The sequence below is a fragment of the Dryas octopetala genome, chromosome 1 (assembly GCF_963921425.1).
Source record: "Dryas octopetala chromosome 1, drDryOcto1.1, whole genome shotgun sequence".
Taxonomy (NCBI): Eukaryota; Viridiplantae; Streptophyta; class Magnoliopsida; order Rosales; family Rosaceae; genus Dryas; species Dryas octopetala.
Window position 1 is genome coordinate 5033070 of NC_141366.1, and position 24130 is coordinate 5057199.

General features: G+C 37.2%; 5 protein-coding genes across 9 annotated transcripts; 2 read left to right on the plus strand and 3 right to left on the minus strand.

Moving 5' to 3' along the window:
• Positions 1-1083: 1083 nt before the first annotated feature.
• Positions 1084-7022, plus strand: LOC147296804 (putative nuclear RNA export factor SDE5). 2 transcript variants are annotated; one of them, XM_086235861.1, is made up of 12 exons: positions 1084-1119; positions 1398-2200; positions 3268-3293; positions 3738-3812; positions 4243-4307; positions 4508-4758; positions 5022-5104; positions 5237-5293; positions 6151-6218; positions 6301-6407; positions 6493-6566; positions 6648-7022. In XM_086235861.1, exons 2-12 carry the CDS (start codon positions 1642-1644, stop codon positions 6762-6764), a joined length of 1482 nt encoding a protein of 493 aa, XP_086091987.1. In that variant the 5' UTR covers positions 1084-1119; positions 1398-1641; the 3' UTR covers positions 6765-7022. The 2 variants fall into 2 exon arrangements, with proteins under 2 accessions (XP_086091987.1, XP_086091990.1); XM_086235864.1 differs by having other exon boundaries at positions 1640-2200.
• A 643-nt stretch (positions 7023-7665) lies between these two features.
• GRXS17 (thioredoxin family protein) lies at positions 7666-10127 on the plus strand. Its single transcript, XM_086235870.1, has 3 exons — positions 7666-7971; positions 8114-8188; positions 8685-10127. The coding sequence occupies exons 1-3, from the start codon at positions 7801-7803 to the stop codon at positions 9915-9917; spliced, it is 1479 nt and encodes a 492-aa protein (XP_086091996.1). The 5' UTR covers positions 7666-7800; the 3' UTR covers positions 9918-10127.
• Positions 10128-10404: 277 nt separating this feature from the next.
• LOC147296806 (Tetratricopeptide repeat (TPR)-like superfamily protein) lies at positions 10405-12551 on the minus strand. Of its 2 annotated transcripts, none has more exons than XM_086235876.1 (2): positions 12220-12551; positions 10405-11891 (listed from the first exon to the last, which is right to left on the minus strand). In XM_086235876.1, the coding sequence occupies exons 1-2, from the start codon at positions 12457-12459 to the stop codon at positions 10656-10658; spliced, it is 1476 nt and encodes a 491-aa protein (XP_086092002.1). In that variant the 5' UTR covers positions 12460-12551; the 3' UTR covers positions 10405-10655. The 2 variants fall into 2 exon arrangements, with proteins under 2 accessions (XP_086092002.1, XP_086092006.1); XM_086235880.1 differs by having other exon boundaries at positions 12246-12385.
• Positions 12552-13101: 550 nt separating this feature from the next.
• Positions 13102-14631, minus strand: LOC147296807 (heat shock factor protein HSF24-like). The gene is made up of 2 exons (XM_086229709.1): positions 14283-14631; positions 13102-13615 (listed from the first exon to the last, which is right to left on the minus strand). The coding sequence occupies exons 1-2, from the start codon at positions 14586-14588 to the stop codon at positions 13262-13264; spliced, it is 660 nt and encodes a 219-aa protein (XP_086085835.1). The 5' UTR covers positions 14589-14631; the 3' UTR covers positions 13102-13261.
• A 5412-nt stretch (positions 14632-20043) lies between these two features.
• Positions 20044-22705, minus strand: LOC147296808 (E3 ubiquitin-protein ligase RMA1H1-like). Of its 3 annotated transcripts, none has more exons than XM_086245729.1 (2): positions 22545-22705; positions 20044-20979 (listed from the first exon to the last, which is right to left on the minus strand). In XM_086245729.1, the coding sequence occupies exon 2, from the start codon at positions 20942-20944 to the stop codon at positions 20219-20221; it is 726 nt and encodes a 241-aa protein (XP_086101855.1). In that variant the 5' UTR covers positions 20945-20979; positions 22545-22705; the 3' UTR covers positions 20044-20218. The 3 variants fall into 3 exon arrangements, with proteins under 3 accessions (XP_086101855.1, XP_086101866.1, XP_086101859.1); XM_086245740.1 differs by lacking the exon at positions 22545-22705 and adding an exon at positions 21919-22527; XM_086245733.1 differs by lacking the exon at positions 22545-22705 and adding an exon at positions 21332-21891.
• Positions 22706-24130: the final 1425 nt, after the last annotated feature.

Here is a 24130-nt window from a genome sequence, read left to right on the forward strand (position 1 = left end):
CCATCTTTAGCTATATATTTTATATTGCCTTAGCTTCCTTTGCATGCACGTTAAAAGGGTATTTATAGTAAGCTCTACATAGTTTGTTGGAGTGAAAATGCCATAAAACTGGGGTTGATCAGGACAGGAAGCAAGTAAATGACTCAATTTCAAGCATATGGTTATGGGAACCAGGTATCATGGAGTTTATGTGAGCAGAGAATTGCGTGTTGTAAACTCGTAAATTGGTGCATAGTCGATCTCTGTTAATTTATATGTAATGAGTCTAATGACCCTAAAGCCCACCCTTCAATATCTGATGAATGGAGTGATGGAACCTTAACACCACCACCAAGGTCCACCATTCATTACGTTTTCTCTTGGACTGTATGGCCCAAAAAAAGACTGTGAGGCCCAACACAAATAGTGGGCTTTAACATGTGAGTATTCGGCCCATTGTGCACACCCACTTTATTCTAAAAATGGATACATATACATATCTAGTTTTAAGTCCCATAAAAAAAATTCAAAGTTGTCAAACCTAAAGAATAAGTTACTTAAGAGCTGAAGTAACCCCAATGGCCAAAAAAAAAAAAAAAAAGAGCTGAAGTAACCCCTATCACATAAAAATAACGATACGAACCTTATATAAATTAATGAGTTGTGACCGATTAATGCTTGACATTAACTTAAATAACAGAATTTGTTGACATGAATAATAAAGATGCCGGTTGGTGAAAAATCGAATCACTTATTTTAACACTACAAACCAAATTAGTATCAAGTCACTTAACATAATTTAGCAACCAGGTCAAATAATTTTTTTGGTTAGTAATTAACGAGGTAAAAACTCTTATACTGTAAAACCAAGGTTAATTTTAGTCCTGTAACTCTCAGTCTCAGCCTTGGCCACCTTTATAAATTTCAATTTTACCGAGTCACTGAGTCACAAAGTTCACGCTGTTGGGGAATTAGCAAGGAACGTCCTCCGCAAGGAACGTGCTTTGGAAGGAACGTCCTTTGGAAGGAACGTGCTTTGGAAGGAGAGGAAGAAATAAAAGGCCAAGTGGCCGAGTGGAGTGAGTGTGCCACTCAAAAGAACCACAGAGCCTCTGACTGTGCCAACTGCCAATAAGCAAAGTAGGAGAAAGGCGCCAAAAGCATGTTATTTGCTTTTGTTTCTTTCTTCTTGGTTTTTTTTTTTTTTTCTTTACTTTATTTTGTGTATTTTTATTTATTTTATTTGTATTATTACCACTATTTTTTTCATTCACACAGTCACTCATAAAGTCATAAGTCATTTCATGTATTTAATTCTGTACCAGTGTCATAAAATCTTCACCATTTTTGTCTTGAAAAGCTCGTACTTTGATTTTCGGACTAAAAAGTTGAGATTCAATTCATTGTTCTCGTTTCAGTTTGACAAAACAGTGTCAGTCAGGAGCAGAAGCTCCAATCTTGAATCTCCTTTTGCGACTCCGATTTCAAACTGTTCCGAAACGCGGTTTCGAAGTCAGATTCTGTGAATTTGTAGTTGGTGTTTGTATGGGTTTGGCTGCATTCCAAATCGAAACCTAGAATTTGTTCAGGAAATCTGCTATTCTAATCAGTGCCAGTGTCAGTCTCCTTCCCTGAATTCATTTTGTTATTGAAATTTTAGGAATGGAGGCGTGTAGTTCGAATGGTGCCTCAAAATTTGACGATGAGAAAGCGTTGAAGGGTTTGCTCGATGCGTTTGGGGATGCGTTTTCACTCAAAGAAATAGCTTCTGCTTATTGCAAGGCTGGCAAGGACGCAGATTTGGCTGCTGAAACTCTGTCTCTATCGACCCTTAATGGCGAGGCAAAGGCAGGAGGTGAAGAATCTTCATCTTCACGATTATCTATCGGTAATATGGCTAAGAACCCATCTCAAGCAAATGGGAGCTCTAGAGCTTCGAAGCCGAAATATCGCCCAGTTTCAAGCGGCAGTGTTTCAAGCATCATAGGGAAACAGTATGTGAGGAAAACGCCATCGGAAAATGGATCTTGTAATGGAACCAAACCCTTGAAACTGGACTCCAAGGTGTTGCCAATGCCCGAAAGTTGGGCGGAAAAGGCGGAAAATGCGGAGTCCAGTTCTTCAAGGAATGATCGTCTCCACCAGGATATGGAAGATTTTCTGTTCAGTATGCTTGGAGATGGATTCAAGCTAGAGAGGGATGTGATTCGACAAGTTCTGGGTAAAGTTTTCTTAGTGTTCCCATTTCGACCATTTGCTATTTGTCTTGTTGTTTGGTTTATAAGTTAGCATGAACTATCAGTATCCGTAACATAAAATTTTTTTACTTGATTGTGGAAACTGTTAAGGCCGATTCAAATCTTCTCTAGCATAACATGGATTTATTAATTTTGATCTATTCATTCATGTTGATTTTCTCAATTAGAGATGATATACCATGCTTATGGAACGCACCTTTGAACACCTCGTTGGCCGTTTGAACGGAGAGCTAAATTTTGTATATGGATTGATGACTTCTTCAGGGTTTAGGCTTTAGGTTTTAACTCAGTTTTTTCTCATCCGGATGCAAGGTCTGGACGTCTTGTAGAGAGACGGGCACTATATATGTGTGTGTGTGTGTGTATTCCATATAGGCATGGTAAATGCACACACACACACACACACACACACACACTAGAAGTATTGTGCACATGCATGGTTTATGGGAGTTAAGACTGGGATGAAAGAATTTGAAGGGTAGAGGAGCACAGTTGGTTGAGAGAGCACAGATGAGAGTAAAAGTAGGAAACTGATTGAATTGTCGTAATTCTTAAATCTATTAATAGTTGCTTAAAACTAGTTGGATATGCTGTATTTATGCGTCTAACAACAAAAAGAGTTAATAATATCAGTATGTAATGCAAAAAGGAATAAAATTGCCTCACAAACAAGTTTCCTGCCAATTGCTTCATTCTAAAGAAAAACACACAATTTAATTGGAAACTATCATAACTAGGGGAAAGAAGACCTGATTGGATATGCTTGAATTGGAATTTTTAGTTTTGAGTTTAGAGGCACAACAAATTGGGCTTTGAAAATTTTGATTGTAAGCAGCATGTCATTTGTTTCACAAATTTTATATGATGCATGCTCTCAAGAATCAAGATATGACTTGTTTGATGGTTGTAGATTTAAGATGACTACTATAATTTTCATTTGTAATTTGATTGGTGTTGCTGTGGTGTTTAAGAATTTTTTCCAGTGACCATAATGTATGAACACTGATCTGGGTTTATTTTGAAAATGCAGATAGTTGTGGATATGATATGGAAAAGGTAGACAAGATCAAGGCCTCTCTCTCTCTGTCCTTTGTATATTATTCAATTTTCAAGTGACGGTCATATTTTAAAAACCAAGGATAGTATGGTTACTACCCCACTTCTGTTAGTTTTCTTCCTTTACTCTCATCTTCTTTCTCTCAACCAACCAACCCACCCACCCTCCTCACTCCAATTCAATTCTCTCTTTCCACCCCTGGCTCTCAAAGGCAATTTCTTGACAATTTTTGTGGCTTTTTTTTCATAGATTGTTTTCTTTCTTTCTTTCTTTTATAATACAATGTATTCACTAAAATAATTTCCTCAACGAAATTCATGTTATTTATCTCCTCCCTAATGTTATACTTTTTATTTTATCATCTGCTAAACATTAGCAAGATGCATTCACACATAAAGTACTTTGAAGCAATAACTCTTTTTTTTTTTTTTAATACCACTCAGAGCATGGACAAACTAATTAAATTGTCAGCATCGTCGGATGAAAGGAACGAATTCGTCAGTAAATCCAGTGATAAGGTTAGTAACATTTCCAGGCATTTAAGAGCGTAGTCCCAAGCAGGATTTTTGTGTTTTCTGATTTTCAATAATAACAAGTTAAAATGCTTCAATGATGTACACTCCAACTATATTTCTAATGGGTGTACTGGAATGTTTTGTAGTCCTACTCTGTTAAAGAATTGTTCTGATTATTTAGTACACAGCATAGGTTTTCTTGTTTTTTTTTTTTTTTTGTTTGTATGCAATCATCTACTTGCCTTACATGATTATAACTCTTCTTGTTGATGTAAGAGAGAAAATTAGCTCCTTGTCTCTTGGGTCCATGGTGAAAGAGTGGGATGAATTTGCTTGGTTTGGGTTTGATTTTTATCCAACGTGTGGAGCAACTTAGCAATTGCTACTTTGGTATCTATCTTTCCTTTTTATCTTATTTGAGATTGTTATCCAGTCTGCAGGTTTGTGTCTGAAATCTGAAGTATCTTCTCAGAGAAAGTACATCAACTCTATTGAAGGGTATTTTTCTTCCTCACTTTTGTTACAGTTCTAAGTATATTATATTTATGTTACTTTTTTGAAGACGGGAAGGGGGAAGAGGAGGATGTTTAGGAAATATTAGGGTTTAGTGAACATTCTGCTGTCAGGACTTTCTCTGTTGGGGAATGTTAGCTTATCCCATCAACCAGTCTGATTTGTCTATACTCATCTTCATGCAGTAACGGAGACAGGGCTTCAAATACAAATGGAGTAGAACTTAATGGACAACAAAAGGTGAGAAACAATCTCCAGAAGGAAGTTCTGACTGCTTTGTTTAATGCTCCTGAGAGACCAGAGGGGCTACCAAGAAGATCTGTAAAGGCAGTGAAGATATATGGAGCATATGGACATCTAGTGGTTGAACCTCCAAAAGATTCCATTTCAGAGTGCAAGACAACGGTGGTGTGTCAACAGCATCAAAGCGAGGATGGTATGCACCCTTTTTTATATATGGGGGAAACTTCATCTCCCTAGTATCCTTTATGGAGGGGAATGTGGGATCAGTTTGTATGGTAAATGCTAAACTGCTCTTAGTAATTGATTCACTTCCCACAAAATCTAGATTAATCCTAAATTTTGACTTATTGAGGCACTAGTTAATTTCAATGTGTGGTTTGCTCGTGTCAATTTCTCTGTCAATTTTATGTGTATGTTTGGATTTTCCTTCATACATGAAGTGTGCTAGAATTGCAGATGCAGATGATGAAGATAGCTACCAGGTTCTCCGTAAAGCTGTGAAGGAGTATCGAAGTACGATGAAGGAATATTACCAGGCTGTATGTGTCTTTTTCAATTTTATGGCTTATGTTATGTGTAATTATATGAAAATATAAAACAGGCAGAGTAGTTTCTCTTGGCAGCTTAAAATTTCACACTATGGCTTAAGTATACCAATTTTCTTTTGTTAGGCTGTAGACGCATTTTCTAAGGGCGATCGTGTTCGAGCAGGCATACTTCTAGAACGGGTAAAGTTTTCATCTTACTGTTATGAAGTGATTGGATATGAATAATCTTCCTATCAGGAAAAAAAGAGCATCTCGCAACTATATTGCAAAAATAGATTTAAGAACGCTCTTCATTTTAGGGTTTAGCTTTGTCATTTCACCTGCTAAACAAACGAAAGCTGATTTCCTCTTGTAATTTGAGTGCCCCTTTATACGTCATTATGTGTCTCACAAAATGATGATTTATTGTCAGTAGCATGTTTAGATTTTTAACTTTTAACATAGAATTAAGGTACTGGAACAGACATCAAATGTCAAACGCATAGACACAAATTTGATACAGCTACTTGTAGTCACAAGTTCTTCGGTAGATACTAGAAAATTTATATATATGAGTTGGCAGGAACAAAGTAGATGACTATAAATTTCAAAATTTGAGTTGTTGCTTTAACTTCTGGTGAATTTAAATGTTGGCTCGATGGGCTTTGTGAGGCTGTGATTAGTATTATCTGAGTTTACCTGATAATCAGATATTTAGCACTGTGTGATTTGTTTCTTTTCAAATGTTAGTTTCTTGTATGGCTCATATTGGTTCCATTCTTAGTATTGTTGGAATCAAACTACACAAGTTTGTCCAGAAATCCCCTGGCCCCATAACCCAAGCGGTCTTGCATGTGAACTGAACTAGTTTGACCTGGGTTATCTTTTTGGATCTATTCTCACATTAGAAATTTTAAAGTGAAATAGATGAACAAAAATCGACAAATCTGTAGTTTGAATTCTTGAGGATGACAAACCTAACTTACCCTAATTTTTTTCCCCTTGTGGAATCCCTTGCTTGATAAATTTATGACTTCTATTGTACTATGGCATGGCAGGGACAATTTTTCCACAATAAGGCATGCGAAGCAGATGAGGAGTTGAATAACATGATTGTTAAAACTAGGTTAGCATCATTTTTGTTGAAATTTTGTGGTGTATAGGGTCCCACATTGTTAATGTTTTTCTTTTATGTTGTTCCTTGTCAGAGATGTTGAGGCACAAGATGAAATAGTGATTGACTTGCATGAACGTGGTACCAAGGAGGCAATACGTCTTTTGAAGTGTCATCTATCTTCATTTGCTGGTATCTCATGTAAGTGATTGTTCTTATGTTCCTATCATTCTTGTTACTTGTTTCCATGTCAATTGAAAGGGTCTGTTTTTATCCTTCTCGTCAGCAATCAAGCATCTTAAGGCCATCATTGATAAAAATGAGGAAGACATCTCAAAAGGATCGCGTAGACGATTATCGGTAAGAGTGATTCATCATTACTTGCTGCATAAGTTTTAAGAATGCTTTGTAACTTAATGTTTGTATTTTCCATTTACACAGGTTTTGAAGCTACTAGAAGAAGAATCGATCAAGTGGGTTGAAGGAGAAAATGCTGGAACAATACTAATCCAGTTGGACAGTATTAACCGAAAACGCTTAACTTTTAACAAAAAGTAACATGCAGTTCTTGAAGAATTATAAAGTTTGTTTCTGAAAAGGGTGCTCATTTTTTGAGAGAAATTAATAGATTAATTATCAACTATCAAATAGTTGATTAAGATAAACAATTGAAAGGTTGCACAAGAGAAAAGTAGTAAATTCTTGAAAGAAAAACAAAGAGTGAAGCTTGGTAGAAATGTGTGGCTCTTACAATGTAATGACTGGTGTTATAAAATTTGCATATTTTCTTTGAGTGGAGGATAATTTTTCTTTTCTTATTTTGTTTTGATTGTTTCATAATATCTTCATAATGGCTACTGTTCGCCTCTCAAACTCTCAATTCCAAAATATTTGTTATTGGAAAAGATCACTCTCTGATGATGCCAATAACCGGTGCAATTCATATAATCTAACAAAAAGACCTATAGACCAAATAGCCTTAATGGCCTGATTGACTCGCAAGAAATCAAAGGTTTATGATTTTTTTTTTTTTTTTTGGACTAGAAAATCAAAGGTTTATGATAATTGGTCCTTATAAATACTTCTAATCTTTGTTTTTACTCCTGAACTTTGTTAAAATAGAAATGTTGGCTTTAGATAATTTTAAGGATGGTGTTCCTCAAAAGAAAAGAGAGAGAGAACTATTTACCAAAAAAATGAAGAGGAGAGAACTCAGAGGGCTCAGGCCCACTTTAAAACCCTTTTGTGCCCCTAATCCCAATCTACACAACTATCGCCTATTGGGCCCAAAAGACTGGACCGATGCCCAGCCTTCAGAATATGAATATCATGCGGTGGGACCTACGATAGAGGAATCAATCTTAGAGAGAAATCAACGGTGAGAGATGGTATGGAAGTCCTCCATGATTCCTCAGCCAGAAGCAAGCAATGAAGCATACATACGCCCACAAGCCCACTCCGTCTTCTAGGTCTTTCTGTGGCCATTCTCTAATATAAGCTACTTCAAAAGCGTCTCTCTCTCTCTCTCTCTCTCTCTCTCTCTCTCTCTCTCTGTTGCTCTGTGTGGGTTTTAGAATTGAGGAGTCTGTCATCAATGGGTGGGTCGGTGAAGGATGTGCAATCCAAGACGGAGCTTGATAACCTGGTTCGCAGTGGTGCACCTGTTATTCTGCACTTCTGGGCCTCGTGGTGTGAGGCTTCCAAGCACATGGACGAGGTCTTTGCCCACCTCTCTACTGATTTTCCTCATGCCCATTTCTTAAGGGTACGTTTCCTTCTCCTCTCTAACCCCATCTTTTTTATTACATTCGTGTATGCGTGTGTGTGTGTGTGTGTTTGTTTGTTTTTTTTTTTTTTTTTGTATAATTTAATCTCATTTTTTGTATAATTTAATCTCATTCGTGTAGGTTGAGGCTGAAGAACAGCCTGAGATATCTGAGGCGTATTCGGTTTCTGCTGTACCCTACTTTGTCTTTGCCAAGGTATGTTTATTGGGTATAGACTCGTTTTCTTGGTGATTTGGTGTTGCCACTTTTATTAGGTTGTTTGATGTGAGAATATGTTATATTTACCATTAAAATTCAATAACAAAGTTTTGTATTTACTCTAATATGTTGTGTATAATTTCGGGTATTTAGTTTGCAATCCACTTTGATTATGATGATAAAACTTGGACTATAGTGTGAACAGTAGATATTGAAAGAAAACTTATGGTATACCTTTATCAATTCGAATGACTATCCAACCCAATAGTGATTTACTTGATCTGAGAGAATTTGGGAAAATGATTTTGTTACTGTGAACATGGGGAAATTATTTTATAGTGCAACTTTAGGAGTTTATGTAACATGTGCTCTGTGTACATGGGAAAATAATCACTCCTGTTACTGTGAGATATTTGTCACAGAATGATTGTGTACATGTCATATTGTTCTTACTAAAAATTCTCCTTATGTATTGATATCCTTTCTTTGTCAGGATGGTAAGATCGCTGATACATTGGAAGGTGCGGATCCGTCTAGTTTGGCCAATAAAGTTTCTAGGGTTGCTGGGTCAGTTAACCCTGGAGAGCCTGCCGCTCCTGCCAGCCTTGGGATGGCCGCTGGAGCCTCTATCCTTGAAACAGTTAAAGAGTTAGCAAAAGAAAATGGGTCTTCCAAGGTGCAAATTCAAGTGCAAACTGGCTCTGGTGATGCCTTGAAAAGGCGGCTGCAGCAGCTGACTGAATCTTATCCAATCATGCTTTTCATGAAGGGAAGCCCTGAAGAGCCCAAATGTGGATTTAGCCAAAAAGTTGTAAACATCTTGAAGGAAGAGAAGGTCAAATTTGGAAGTTTTGATATTCTATCAGACAATGAAGTTAGAGAGGGGTTAAAGAAGTATTCTAACTGGCCAACATTTCCTCAGCTTTACTGCAAAGGGGAGCTTCTTGGTGGGTGTGACATAGCAATTTCAATGCATGAGAGTGGTGAATTAAAGGAAGTTTTTAGAGACCATGGAATTGATACTATTGATTCTGATGGGGCCAAAGTGACTGAAGCTGGAAGCGGAAAGGGTGGAATATCAGCATCTACTGGCTTGAGTGAAACTCTAACCTCTCGACTTGAAAGCCTGATTAGTTCAAGCTCAGTTATGCTGTTTATGAAGGGAAAACCAGATGAACCCAAGTGTGGTTTCAGCCGGAAGGTAGTTGATATCCTTGCGCAAGAAAAAGTGGACTTTGAGAGTTTTGATATTCTTTCTGATGAGGAAGTCCGTCAAGGGCTCAAAGTTTATTCAAACTGGTCCAGCTATCCTCAACTGTATATCAAGGGTGAACTTATTGGTGGGTCAGACATTGTGTTGGAGATGCAGAAAAGTGGGGAACTTAAAAAGGTTTTAGGAGAGAAAGGGATTGTTCAGAGAGATACTCTTGAAGATCGATTAAGGAAATTGATTACTTCTTCACCAGTGATGCTCTTCATGAAGGGTACATCTGATGCACCCAAATGTGGTTTTAGTTCCAAAGTCGTTAACGCCCTTAGAGAAGAGGGTGTGGGTTTCGGGTCCTTTGATATTTTAACTGATGAGGATGTGAGGCAGGGGCTTAAAGTCTTCTCAAACTGGCCAACCTTTCCTCAGCTTTATTACAAAGGCGAGTTGATAGGAGGTTGCGATATTATAATAGAGCTGAAAAACAATGGAGAGCTTAAATCTACCCTGACAGAGTGAATAAATGGTCTGGTTTTATCAAATAATCTCGGGAAAACTTGAACTCAATTTTTATTCTGATGTGTTGAAGTATCTGCTGACATTATACTCGTTCCAAAGTTTGCTTTAGATACTACTTATTATACACCTTCATATGTATGCTTGAAAACTTGGGATTATTTCTGATGAGTCTAAGCAATATTATGAAGTTTATCTGCTGATACTTGGTTATTTCTCTAAATGGAAATCTGAAGCGGAGCGTGTTGCCATAGATTAACCCTAGATAAATATAAGTTGCATCTGTGCATTGTCTGTTGGAGATTTGTTGAATGATGTGATGTCTAACGAAATTACATATAAACTGTAATGACCTGGTTCTTCACACGTTTAATAGATTGGTATTTCCTGCAATGTGTACCGTCTATTACATATAAACTGTCATGGGGATTGAATATATTACTTTCTTAATCTGATGGGGATCACATTTAGACATTATGGGGGCACAACAGAAATCAAATCCTTAAATTTTCGTCCACAAAAGCAATCTTAAAAACTTACAAATTTGCAAAGGGAAATTGATTCATTGAATCACAGTACAATCTCATAGTTCTAAGCATATCTTTGCCCGAATGAGCGATTCATTTTCAAGTTTATTATGACTGAGATTGTTCTAAGCATGTCCTTGTCCATATGAGCGATTGTGCGTTCACAAGTTCATTATGACTGAAACAGAAAAAACAAGACATTGGGGTATCAAAACTAGCTTTGCCTCATGGCAAGGATGTTCTTTGTTTCATTGTCATCGTCTATTTTATCAGCTTTCATTCGGTCCACAAGACTATCTACTTCTTTACCGCTTCTTATATATGCCTTTAACAAGGCATGATACGTCTGCCTGTTTACTGGGATGACATTCCTCAATGACCCAACAAAAGCTTCCACATCTTCAACACTGCCTTCATCACCAAGCCAACTCAATATGCTTGTGGTGACTCTTAGGTTAGGCTTCCATCTCTTCTCTGCACACAGACAGAGAGCAGCCTTCATGCACTCAAAAGCTTTCACCATCTCACCCTTACCGACATATCCGGCAGCCACTATTTCCCAACTTTTAGGGGCGGTTACTTTTCCTTTCTCCATCAAGTCTTCAAGCAGTGCTTCTGCTCTCTCATACAATCCCTTCACTGAATACCCTATAATGACTGTTTGTGGCACTCGGAAATCATAACAGTTTCCAGATGATTCCCACTCCTTCACTACCTTCTCAGCTTCTTCGAGCTCGCCAAGCCTCACCAGAGATGCCAACATGCTGATATAATCCCTGTTTATGCATCTCTTACAATCACTCTTCTCCAGACCCCATAACCTCAAAACTTCATCCGTCTTCCCCAGATTCACATAGAGTGAGATCAAAAAATTGTAGCCAAGCCCATCTTTCTTATCCAACCTCTCCTCCGACTTCTTCAAGGCATTAACTGCCTTGTTGGTTTGGCCTGCTTTTATATAAAAATTGGCAACGACAGCATAAGTGTTCCAGTCCAAGACAATGTGAGACTGGCCCTCCATCTCTCTCAAAACCTTTTCCATCCCTTCAAGATCAGACCTCACACCATAAGAATTGATGCAGATTCTGTAGCTGAAGTTGTCAGGAGGGACATTGTTCTCCTTCATCTCAGCCAGCACACCAGGGACATTCTCATGCTGGCCAACATTTGTATACAAACACATGATGTCATTGTAAGTAAGAGGCGAAGAAGCAAAGCCCATCTCCTTCATTTTGCACAAATGAGTGAGAGACTTATCCGTTTGGCGCTGCCGGACATAGCAATTTAAAAGAGCACCATATGTCTTCAAATTCTTATCTTGCTCCTTCAAATTGTTGAAATATTCTTCTGCGGAAACAAGCCCGCGAACCCTGCCAATCAAGTCAAGCTGCACTGCATGCTCACTCGACGAAAATATGCATACACCCTTTTGCTTCATCCACTCAGAAATCTGCAACCCATAAAACAACATTAAAAAAACAGAAGATTTCCAATTACTTGTAATGTAAACAAACACATTAACTATAAAACCCTCGTATCATTTCAAATTCATTCCAAAACCAGTAAGCTCAACCAATACTAAAGTGGACTCCACAAGACCAAACCAAGCAGACCTGTGATGCAATTATTGCCCAAAATTATCCCTACCCAGCCAATAAAATTACCACCCAATACTTGCCCACAGTCACGGTCTCACGCCATTAATTTGTTGCTTCTTTTTATTTTCTGAGCAACCAAACTTGGGGGCTAATGCAAATAAAGAGAAAAAGATTCAAAACCTGGAGGGCTTGGGAGAAGCGCTTACGCTTGCGAAGGTCGTGAATGATGCGCTGAAGCTCGGCGACTCGTACCTTGTTCCCCTTGTAAACCCAGTTGTCGAGCTCTGACACCACGCTTAAGCTATTCCCGAGCGGACTGATTTTGGAGTAGAGAGTCGGCTTCTTGCTCCTGCTCGTGTAGTAGGACCTGCTCGCGATCGCATTTCGGATTAAGGTTTTGGCCAAGAGTTTCGGATCCATGATTATGGAGTTGCGAGAGAATCAGAGGAACCAAATGAAGGGTTTACAGACTTACAGTTTCAGAAATTGGGCTGTTAAGCATGGGCTTGGAGATGAGTTTGAGACTTGACCGTAGATGGGCTTTGGTTACTTCCTACTGCGAGTGGGAAGCGACTTTTTTTTTTTTTTGGTCTAGAAAATAAGACCCATTTTTAGTATTATGTCCAAGAGAGAAACTCCTAAATGTATCAAAACTCCTTTCTCTTATCACTGGAGACATGTAAGTTTTTCTCTATATCTGATATGTATTACTGTATTAGATAATGATTGGTTGGTATGCACATGCAACCTTTGTTGAAAACTTGTATAAATTGTCCCAAGGGTAAAAGTGTAAAACACGAGTGATAATAAACTTAGTCGCTAAAGATCAAACTTTTGTGGGCGAAAACATTCAATTGTGTACTTTATATGTGTAGTATACAGGTTGAGACAAATAACCTGTTTTTTTTCTTCTATTAATTTGGATGAATATTCAATTTGACTTCAATTTTTTTGAATTTTTTTTCTATGAAAATGCGCATAATGTTTAGTGAAATGACTCAAAAAGATATTTCATAAGTTAAGAGAAGGCTAAGACCTCAGTCCCTATGTTCAATTTCATAAGCTTTTTTATCATATCAGAAATGTGTATGCTTAAACCTTTTTGTTGAAGTGAGTTGTTTGTGGATTCATATTTTGGTGATGCCAAAAATAACAAATCTAGGGGGAAAACACAAAGCATATGCAAGATTGAAAAGACAGACCCAACTCTCTCACAATCTAATTAATTTGTGTAAGATGAGCATCCAACTTTGTTGTGATGATGGTCTTCCATGTACTGAGATAGGCAATCCAACAACTTCATTTCTAGTGCTTTGAATTGGGATATTTGCATCTGCAGGTCCAGTTTGTGTTTCCTTAGGCTCTTGTTCTCCTCCATTAGCAGCAAACAATTGTTCTCCTCTGCTGCAGCGACTGCAGTGCTTGTACCACTCTCTTGATCCGAAGCCTTTAGAAACACTGGAAACGCACTTGGCTCGCATTTCTTGCGGCTGATCTCCACCAGCATATGCCTACACCCCTTTTGGAACTTCTCGTGCTTGAATTCCCATTGCTTTGGTGATGTTTTCTTGAATCCCTGCTTTCCTTGGAGGGTTAGAATTATAAACAAGCCCAACCGTTTTTAACTGATTCAATTTTTGTGATTGAATTCCTTAAAAATTCTTAAAATATAGACGATTTCGATTATTAAATAGAACAATAAAGTACAATATAGATTAGCTGAAACAATTGGGTGGTCCATGAATATTTACTCCTAAAACAGGATCTAGCAAAGTGCACGTTTTTCTGTTCACAAATTAATGAGCTATAGAGCTTTATGACGCTAAAATCAAAATTAGCTGTGCAGTTTGCAGAGCGTGATTATTTTGACCAATTAAAACTGTCACATTTTATTGACTTCCATAATATCATATTTAATATCTTTTAGTTTGACTATTGTGTATAGCATTAGCAATACCCAACAAAGAAAAACATCGTCTTCATTACTCCTACAAATCTATGAATGACTGTATACGATCAAAGGATATATGGGATATTAATCATGTGTCCCACATCACCAAACACTTGATTATATGTAGTTTAATGACTACTGCTTCATGAAGTTTATATTGGTTCCTTGAGAAACTGATCAAAAATAGCCAAAAACATAGTTATACATGCCATTGATCTATATGATATTCCACACATTATGTGTATAAAGATGGAGCTAGAAATTAAGACTAAAAGAAACTATATATACTCACATAGGTATTCAGCTGGCGAATAAAGCTGGAGAAATTATTGTGCTTGAAATATTTAGGCAACAAAAGCTCTGAGAACTCAGCAGGAAACCAAACTATGAAGCCACTGCCCTCTGCATTCCATGACACAATTGATGATGATCTCTTATTCCCACCCTCTCCTTCTTCTGTTGCACCCTCCTCCACCAGATCATAAGTCTTGGACAAAAAAGGGGCAGGGCTTCTTGTCCTTGAAGGCTGGCCTGAATTAGTACCACTCTGGCTTTTAGTCCTGGCATGGCTCACCAGCTCCAATACATTTTCAGCCATTAATGAGTAGCTGGTTTCTTTATTTATGGTTGAATTTCCAAAGGGTTCCTTATTAGTCTACAGCCTCCTTTTTATACCACCCAAGCCTCCGGCTTTTGGAAACTACTAGTGCCGGGGAAGGTGGAATGTTTCCTTTTGCCTTTCTTTGCTTTGCCCTTTTATTAAGTTTCTTACAGGGTGCAAGGAGCTTTCTCAAAAGCCCAATTAACAAATACAACATAGACCCTTATTTTATTTGGGTTGTCGTAATTTTAATTTTTTTTAATTAAGCCTTTGTAGTACACATTGTCTTACAATCAAGCTTAAAATTTAAATTGCATCCAAAATTACGATAAACCTTTACTTTTGTAGATGCAAGAATATAATTATTTGAATTTTATAAACGTTTTTCTTTGAACTTATAAAAGTTAAAATTGCAAGTGATTTCTTTGTGATAATTTTGTTTAAAATTTGAATTTTATATTTAATTGTAACATAATATAAACTACGATAACTTAATTGAAAAATTAAAACAACCGTATCCAATTAAAATAAGGATCAAATTAGACATTTGCTATATATAGTGGATAGAAAAATGCATGGTGATGTGACAGGAGCAGATGGAAGCATAGAAATTTCATTGTGTTCCAATTGGACAATGACACGTGTAATTGTGCAACAAAATTTCTACTATTTGACTTGACCAACAAAGAATATTCATATCAAATTAGTACACTATACTTGAAAGTCCCATCAGAGAGATATGCAATTGCCAATTGGGAATTAGAAAATCCTTTGGGCAAATTGATAGTGAAATATAGGGTTTGGGTGCATTGAATGATTGTTTACTCACCGGTCATTGCAGAGGCACCCAACAAATTCAACAAATGAAAAAAATAATCAAAAGGGCTGCGAACTCTGACCCAATTTTGGAAGGGTATGGCAAAGACTGCAAATCTGCAATGCCACCATGAATTATATTTTTCTGCTGTGTCAGGTTATATTATTTGGGCACACAACCTTTTAGGCACTGAAATGGTATATGATCTCAGACCAAAAAATAGTATATGGTCCCTCACATGCATTAGATGACAAAATTAACAATCTAAATGTGAGAGAGTGTAATGGGAGGTTTTGATAAATCAAAAGGTTACTTGCTCTTGTTTGGCAAAGGAGAAAGCATTCATTACTAATTGACTACCAATTAAACCAGCATAACTTTTATAGGGGGACTTGAATCTGGGTTCTACTTCTTGAGTTCTTTCTCATCTCATCCTAATATAACTTCAGTCCTGAGTTAGAGTTCATCAGCTACTGAGTACTGACAACCTTGTTTGATAACTTATTAATATATTCTTTAAAAATTATAATTATTTTAATTAGTCAGAACTCTTAATATTAGACTGTGTAATTATGTGTGGAATCTTGATCATGTCTCCCAAATTAAATATGTTTTGTATAAACCCACCACCAAAATAGTCTTTTTATTCACTGAAGATTCCAGGAACGGAGTCATACAATTTTTAATTTTATTTCTAGTTTTAGGCTCATAGCCCAAAGGCCCCAAGCCAATGTTTCATGTCCATACACAGCTCAATTCAAATGTCAAAGAACTGAACTACCTTTGGGCTTTTGTTAGTTTACTCCACTCCAACCTCTGAGATCATACATTTGTCTTTGTATTGTATGATTGGTCTTAAGTGGATTTTGCTTGTGTTGGGTTGGGCCTCTCTCTGGTGCTTTGATCAGCCTAAAACCCAACAAGCCCAAAATCTCATGGCCCATCTCTCACTCTCTTTGTGGGTCATTAGGCCCACTCATTTACTATCCTTAACATGTTTCCCCTCTTTCAAAACCAACCTTCTCTTAAAAACCTTTTCTGTATGCATCATTGGGTTGTCTGGCATAACTCTTTGGCTACAAGTTCTTATCACAACTTCTATTTTGCGAAATTGGGAGGTCACGCATGTACGAGGATAAAAGATGATATTGATTGTCAACCGTTGATGTATTTCTCACGCACACGTGTATGTAGACATTATCGAAACCAACCCTTTATTAGCTTAAAGGGTCAACCTCCACTATTATTCATTGATGCAGTCCATAATGTTAAAGGACACAAAAAAATGGACCCAAAGCACATGTCTCAGTACAAATAAGAAAGAAATTAAGAAAGTGGATCTGAACACATGGCAGCAGCAATTCAGCAAATTACTAGTTGGTCCAAACCATAACATGTACAAAGACAACCTAGCTAATTGATGCATCACACACACACTAGCCAACATTAGAATCGTGCTAGTAAAGAAGACAAGCCAAGTCAAAAAGCAAGTTGTCTAGTAGTGTTAATTGGCATGGTACAATTTTATGTAGTGGGGGATTTAGATTCAGAATTCAGAGAGAGTAGTGACAGCTGGGGTTGGGTGGCCAAATTGATGACAGACACCAACGTTATCGTTATCACCAAAGCATTTAAGGGATGCAAATTGACCCACCGTCCCACCACAATCGCCAAATCATGCTGAGAATTTTGCTGGTAGCGACTAGCTAGTGAGTATATCAAAAGCACTAATACATTTTTTAATTTTTAGATTTTGATAGATTTCTTTTTTTTATTACTAGGGTATAAATTTTTCTATCGGTACATGTCATACAATGTCATATTGTAAAAGAACTCTCATTTCATTTGTATTAATGGGTATTTTCTATAGATTCTCCAATCCTATATAAAGGAATGAACAATTATTTAGTGCTGCAAATTTGTAGCCTTGTCAATATTTCTGCAACATCTGACTCAGTTTGATTTGGGCATTGTGGTTAAAAATGCAGAAAAATTTCATGGTTTGGCCAACAGCTTTTTGATTAGAAATTAGTAATAAGATGGGATCAGGATCCTCTGCCAATTTTTCCCCTGCCAGACTATACCAGGCTTTTGATCTCAGCCCTTCAATAGTCTTTTATGGCTGAGATCTTGCCACATCCATAAACTTTTTTTTTTTCCTCAAAAAAATGTTAACAACTTACTAAAATAGAAAAACAAAAAAACCAAAAGCCCAGCCTACCAGCCCAACGACGCCCCTCCCTCCGACAACCCTTGTTGCCTCCTTCTCCTCCCATTTCTTTCTCTCTTCCCTTCTCTCTCTATACTCTCCCTTTCTTTACTGCAGATCGAAGTGCCTCCACAATATTGATTTGTTTCTCCAATTCCAGAGAGCCCTTGCATCTTCTTGGAAGCAATAAAGTTGGAAATCCAGGTACCAAACATGGATAAGATTAATGAGGATCCCAATGGCAGACCAAACAAGAATAGCCCAACAAATTTCAATCAAAACAGTTACTGTAGCATAAAAATAGAAGCACCGTCAGTCAATTTTCTTTTAAATCTTGACGGAAACATCCCTGCAATGGCTGCCGCTGCACCGTCGCCGGGCCATCATAATCATGGGACTCCAATCTGGAGGGAAGAGAGAGAGAGAGAGAGAGAGAACGAAAGGAGGCTGAAGAGGGTGGTCGGAGGGAGGGGAGGGAGGTGGCGTGGGTGGAGTTCGGTGGGCTGAGTTTATAGTTTTTTTGTTTTTCTATTTTAGCAAGTCTTTAACATTATTTGTGAAAAAAAAAATGAAAAAAATTGTACATATGGCAAGATCTCAGCCATAAAAGACTATTGAAGGGCTGAGATCAAAAGCTTGGTATAGTCTGGCAGGGGAAAAATTGGCAGAGGATCCTCATCCAATAAGATGATGTTGAAGATGATGCTGGCTAAAAATGGATTGGTGAACCATTTAAGACCTTTATGACCTTCTGTTACCACCCATTTACTACCTATATATATAATTATAGTTAGCTTAATCCTATCAAGTAGGTACTGTGGTTGATGGAAGATATACCCATCATCATGCATATATGCATGTTTCCCCTATGTCTGTATCTTACTGTTAAATTCACCTTTCTGGCTCCACCACCACCCACCCCATGTATTATGCTTATGCTCTTTAATATTACCCTTTAAGAAGAAACAAAAACATTAAAATCATTGATTTCTATACGCCTTAAGAAAAGGGTAAAGCTCTCTTTTAAGGCTTCAAGTGTATCAGAAGTTCACCAAACGCAATATACAAAGCTTGTCTCTGACTCTCTGGTTGTTTTGGTTGGCTATCTATAAGCATTAGAAAAAGGGTAAGACTGTAAGAGGAATAAGAGGTGAGATAGATGTGAGGCTACATGTGGCCACAGTTGGCTTAAAAGTTGAAACCATGTACCTTCTTTCATCTTATTTCGTTTACTCAATCGGAGCATGGAATCTTCGTTAAGAAACCATATACAAAAACCCCCCGGTCGGTTGCTTATGGAATATGGACTGAGTATGGACCCCTCCCTAGTTGCTCCCTAATTTCTAAAGCAGTTCCCTTGGGTGGTAGGACCACTTGTACTTTTGCTTTTATAGTAAATGGGATAGGACATAGGACATTAGGCATTTAGGGCCCAACCAAAATATTATCTTAACTTACATGCAACGGGATTAGTGGGTTTAATCCACCCTTATAAGTTTGCCTTCAATTATTTTGTTAAAGATACTAAACCCACATACCCACGCAAGTGACTTTTCTACTCAATTTCACAATATAAACGATATAGACATCTCCATTTTACAGTCTTTATCTTCCAATCACCTCAACTAAACTTTACTCTAAAGTTAATCTTGGCATATTTTAGTTATCCAAAAGTTAGGGGTATGTGTTGTTTCTTGGCACTCTCTTTCTTTGTTATGCCAACCTAAAAAGAGATAGAGATACGGGGCTTGACGGAATCGTTAGGGAGCCCCTATAGACGTAAAGACTTGACTTCACTGAACCAGCACTACTATTTGTTGGCTCAAGATAAAATTTAGGGTCATTTCTTGGTGAACAGGATCTCAGCCCCTATGACGTAAAGACTTGAGTTCACTGAACCGGCACTACTATTTGTCTCTCTTTTTTTTTGGTAGTAGGCACTACTCTTTGTCGGCTCAAGATAAAATTTAGGAAAATTTAGAAACATTTCTTATTGAACATGATCTGCCATAAAAGTGTCTTGGCTCTCCCATATTAGGTCCTACTAGGCATATAATCATATATGCTCTCTTCTTTTCTTTAAATATCTGTTTTCAATTTATTATTTTTATTCTTACACTTACCGTTACGTTCAAGTCATTTATGTGGGTTAATTAAATCAGATGATTAAAGAATAGTTATCATAATTTATATTTTTGTAAACCTATAACCCATCAGAAGTTCAGAACACCTCAAAGAAAGCAGTCTTGGATTCCCCCTTTTTTTTTTTTTTTTAACAAATCGACCTCGGATTCTTGGGTGGACCAGTAACATTGAGAAGACAACAAAGCTGAATAGGCAGCAGGAGGGCTTGAGGAGGTTAGAATTGGTAAAAAAAATTGTTTGTTCAAGTATCTTAATATTGCCCAAATGGAAATGCAGGTGAAGAAATAACTTAAAATCTCTAATATTATATCATATATTGCACATCTTTATTTTTCTGGTCTGAATATATTGCACATCTCATATATCTCATCTATTTATGTTCATGAATCATGAACGATCATAGCTTTTATACAGTATACAAAATGGCTCAAGGAGAATGACCTAAACTATATATCTTCAGAAGACAATAAGGCACAAAAGCAAGCAACAGAAGAGGAAAATAGAAATCCTGTTTAGTGACTTGTCTGCCTGCATCTCCTGCCTTCTCAGCCTGGGACTACTACTCCCCGTTAGGTGATACGAATTTGGGTATGCATATAAGCTCTCTGAGTTTCCAAACACCCTTGCATAAACCATCTCCCCAAACATCCCAACCATCGGATGGTTGAAACCTGTCATTGCTGTGCCTCCAAGGTTAAGCAATGGTGAGGAAGAATGTTCCTCGTAACTGCCGTATGAATGAGGATTATAGTGTTGGTTCTGATAAGGGTTACGATATGGAAGTTGCTGACCATTATGAGATGAGGTAGATATAAGAGCTTGTGCATTGCATGCTGATGGTCTAGGAGGTATTACCATTCCCCGGTACGGTGCCTTGCCTTCAAGCTCAGTTTCGGAAGTGTTTTGGCCCCGGGCATAGAGGGGGACCATGGTGGTGTGTGATATTTCAGCCTTGCAAACAGGGCACTGAGGGCACTCGTCATAGGCAAGGGAGGCACTTTGGACGTGAAGCCATTTGTAGATGCAAGGCCAGCAATATAGATGGCCACAGAGGGTGACCACTGGCTCGTGTGCAAAGTCTAAGCAGATGTTGCAGTCAAAGCAACCTTTGGAATTTTCTGAATCTGTTGCTGCACCTTGGATGGATTTCCATTCATGTGTAAAGTATTGTTGCAAGGCCATCTATCTGTTCTTCCAATTTGTTTCTTCCACCAGTACTGAAAAGATAAGATAAATGAAACCAGTTCAGTTCCAGGAGGTCCCTGAAGTTCCCTAATCTGATTAAGCTTCTACCTTGTAAACAAAGAGAATACAAATCTAAATAAATGGAGGAAAATTCAGATTTTTGCTTCTTATTAGTCAAATTCAACCCATTCATAAAGCCAGAAATAACAGACACCATTGAAGATTAAAGGAAATATGGAACATAAGCAATCACAAGTACTCGAAAAACATATCAAACTGCGAACATTTCACTTTTCTCTTTCAAATGAACACCACTAATAAATTTTTTCTTCAAACATTTTTATAAAACTGATCAAACATATGCAAAAGAACAAAAAGCTTCACGTTCTAAATCCATGCAATCCCAAGATTCTCTCCTGGATCAAGAATGCTAGAACACTGATCCACATTATATTTGTATTTTTAAGATATATCTACATTTTAGTTCACTAAATCCCTCTACAGGGCCTCTGGTGATTGGGCGCTGCGCTGACAATAGAGTCAAACCACAAAAGCTTTTAACAACATAGCAGGGAGCAAATAAAATACAGGTTTATCCACCGGTTTTATATGCAGCTCTCTCAACCATGTCCGCGCTCACCATTCTTCTACCTCCAAACACAAACAGCCGAGTTTCTCCAAGTTGACATCCAACTCAACCATTGGAACCAACAACTCCTACGCTTCAAACTAGCACAACCAAGGACAAAGACCAATCTAAAACAGTCAAAAGAAAAACCAATACCTAATATGGATGCAACAAATAGGCCAACGCAAATCAGTTCTTAGTCACTCACCGCCACCGCCAACCCCTTCTCTTCCCCCCAAATTGAAGCAAACTCTCCATCAAGCACAAAATAAACAACTTTTTGGGTTTTTGTTTTCAACGCAACTCTATAGGAGAGCCAGATCTGAAATGAGGGATTCACTACCTCTTTTCAAGGCATATAATGCTTAGTTGAGCGGCATCATGTGAGCCTATACATCTCACTACCATCCTCAAGTTGGGAGAGGGGGAACCTCAGCATGAGGCCAAGTACAACAATCAAATGGAAACGTTAATAGTGAAAAGAGAAAAAAGAAAAACAAACATACAAAGCAAAGATACACACACCGACATGTCCCTGAATAACTGATAATTAAGTTTCATCAAGCCCAACATGCACTTCAAAAACATTTTTCACAGAAATGCCCCATACCCTCACATATTTTGCTAAAGCATTCAATCCAATGCCACATTTCCACATCCCCCCTCCCTCTCCCAAAAAAAAAAAAAAAAAACAGAATACCCCTTTGTTTGGTTCACGAGAAAATCATCTGGGATAAAGGCAAATGCTTGAATTGTTACCCAAAGAAACAAACTTCCCAAACATTTCTCTTTATCTTCCCCCAAAACACTTTCCAAGCAACCAAGCAAACCCGAAATACACACAGTAATAAATCGAAAACTCGCAACAGAAAAAAAGTTAGATCCGTGGCTCACAGATCATAGCACACAAACACCTTCCACAAAATCATAAACCATAACTAATAAGGTATTAAAAGTTGATAGACATACGGACAAGAGATACGTAGAAAGATCGGCACTGCAATTGATTTGAATCTTCGAGAACTTCAACCGAGCTTTAATGGCGATTTTTGACACAGACAGAGAGACAGATAGAGAAGAGGAGAGCGAGCGTTGGACAGTAGGGGAGGGCAAGCGTGTAGTTCGTCGTGCTTTTATAGACGAATCCATCCCCTCCGCTCAAGTGGTAGTGCAACTTTCCACTGCGCGATACGCGCGTGAGCTAAGTTTCGCATTTCCTTGTTCTTTTTTTTTTCCCTTCTTTCTTTAAAGTACATTCTTTTGATCCTTGGCCAAAAAAAAAAAAAGTACATTCTTTTGATAAATATAGATTTTTATGGAAAATAATTTGGTAAATATAAATTAAAAATATAGTTGGGACTTGGGAGGTTAAGAATTTGATAAACATTGTTTTAGGTCTAATCGAACCATATGCTAGTGGCACCCATCCAGACAAAATATGTTACGGGCAAATATTAGTTGGATACGCCATTGAAATTATCACAATGAAAATGAATATCTACATTTTTTATTTTTGTTCAAATTCAATAGTGATGTTTACCGTTTACCTCATCGATCAACTTTTTATGGATTTCAAATACAAGTCTTAACTTCAATTTGAGATTCAATTAACCTACATTACTTGAATCCAACCCACAATACCTTTTATTTTGAAAATCTTCATAATGCATTTTAATCATCACTTTACTCGTATGACCAATTTAATTTCTTTTGAAAATTTAAAATACTTTCTTCAACTAATGTAAAGACTCAAATGTTCTAGTAATAGAGCATAGAGTCGATATTGCAGCCAATAACTCCACAGACATATCAACCGCATGCTTGACATATGGTACACATGCGTAGCGCAAGTTTATTATGTGTTATGCATACTTTCATACTTGACATATGTTACGCATGCGTAGCACAATTTTATTACGCAGCATTTAAGTAAATTGCTTATTTATGCTCAACCTTTATTTTCATATCAACCATAAGGATATTCTGTTTATTTCATATATTAAAATAATAAGTTTTATAAGCATTCAAATATAGGGCCCGTTTAGCACTGTTTTTAGAATTGTCAAAAATATTTTCAAATTAGTAAATACGCTTTTGGTAGTGTTTGGTAAAAATAAGTAGAAGTGCTTCTAAGTTATAAAAGCGTTTTTAAGAGGTTTTTTGAGAATGTGTTTTCTCAAGAAACACTTTCAAGTGCTTTTACATGAACAACTTAAAAGTTTTATAAAAATTTATATGTGCTTCTTAACATAAGCTATTTTAATAAAAGCGCTACTAAATAAAAGTCCTTCTAAGAAGCAGTGCAAAACGGGCTCATAATAAAAATAAAAATTCATAATTAAAATGGATTATGTGATGAATTTTCCTTTATTGTAACCTCAAAAATTTTAGTAAATGTTCAAAAAATCCTCTTAGGGCTTTTTTTTTTGTTGAGAAAATATGACTTTACATTGATAAAAAAAATTATTCGAGGTTTTAATATTTTTAGTAAACTATTCAAAACCCCCAAATCAGAGCTTAATTATTTCAAAACCTCCACCTTTTCTAAAACTAAT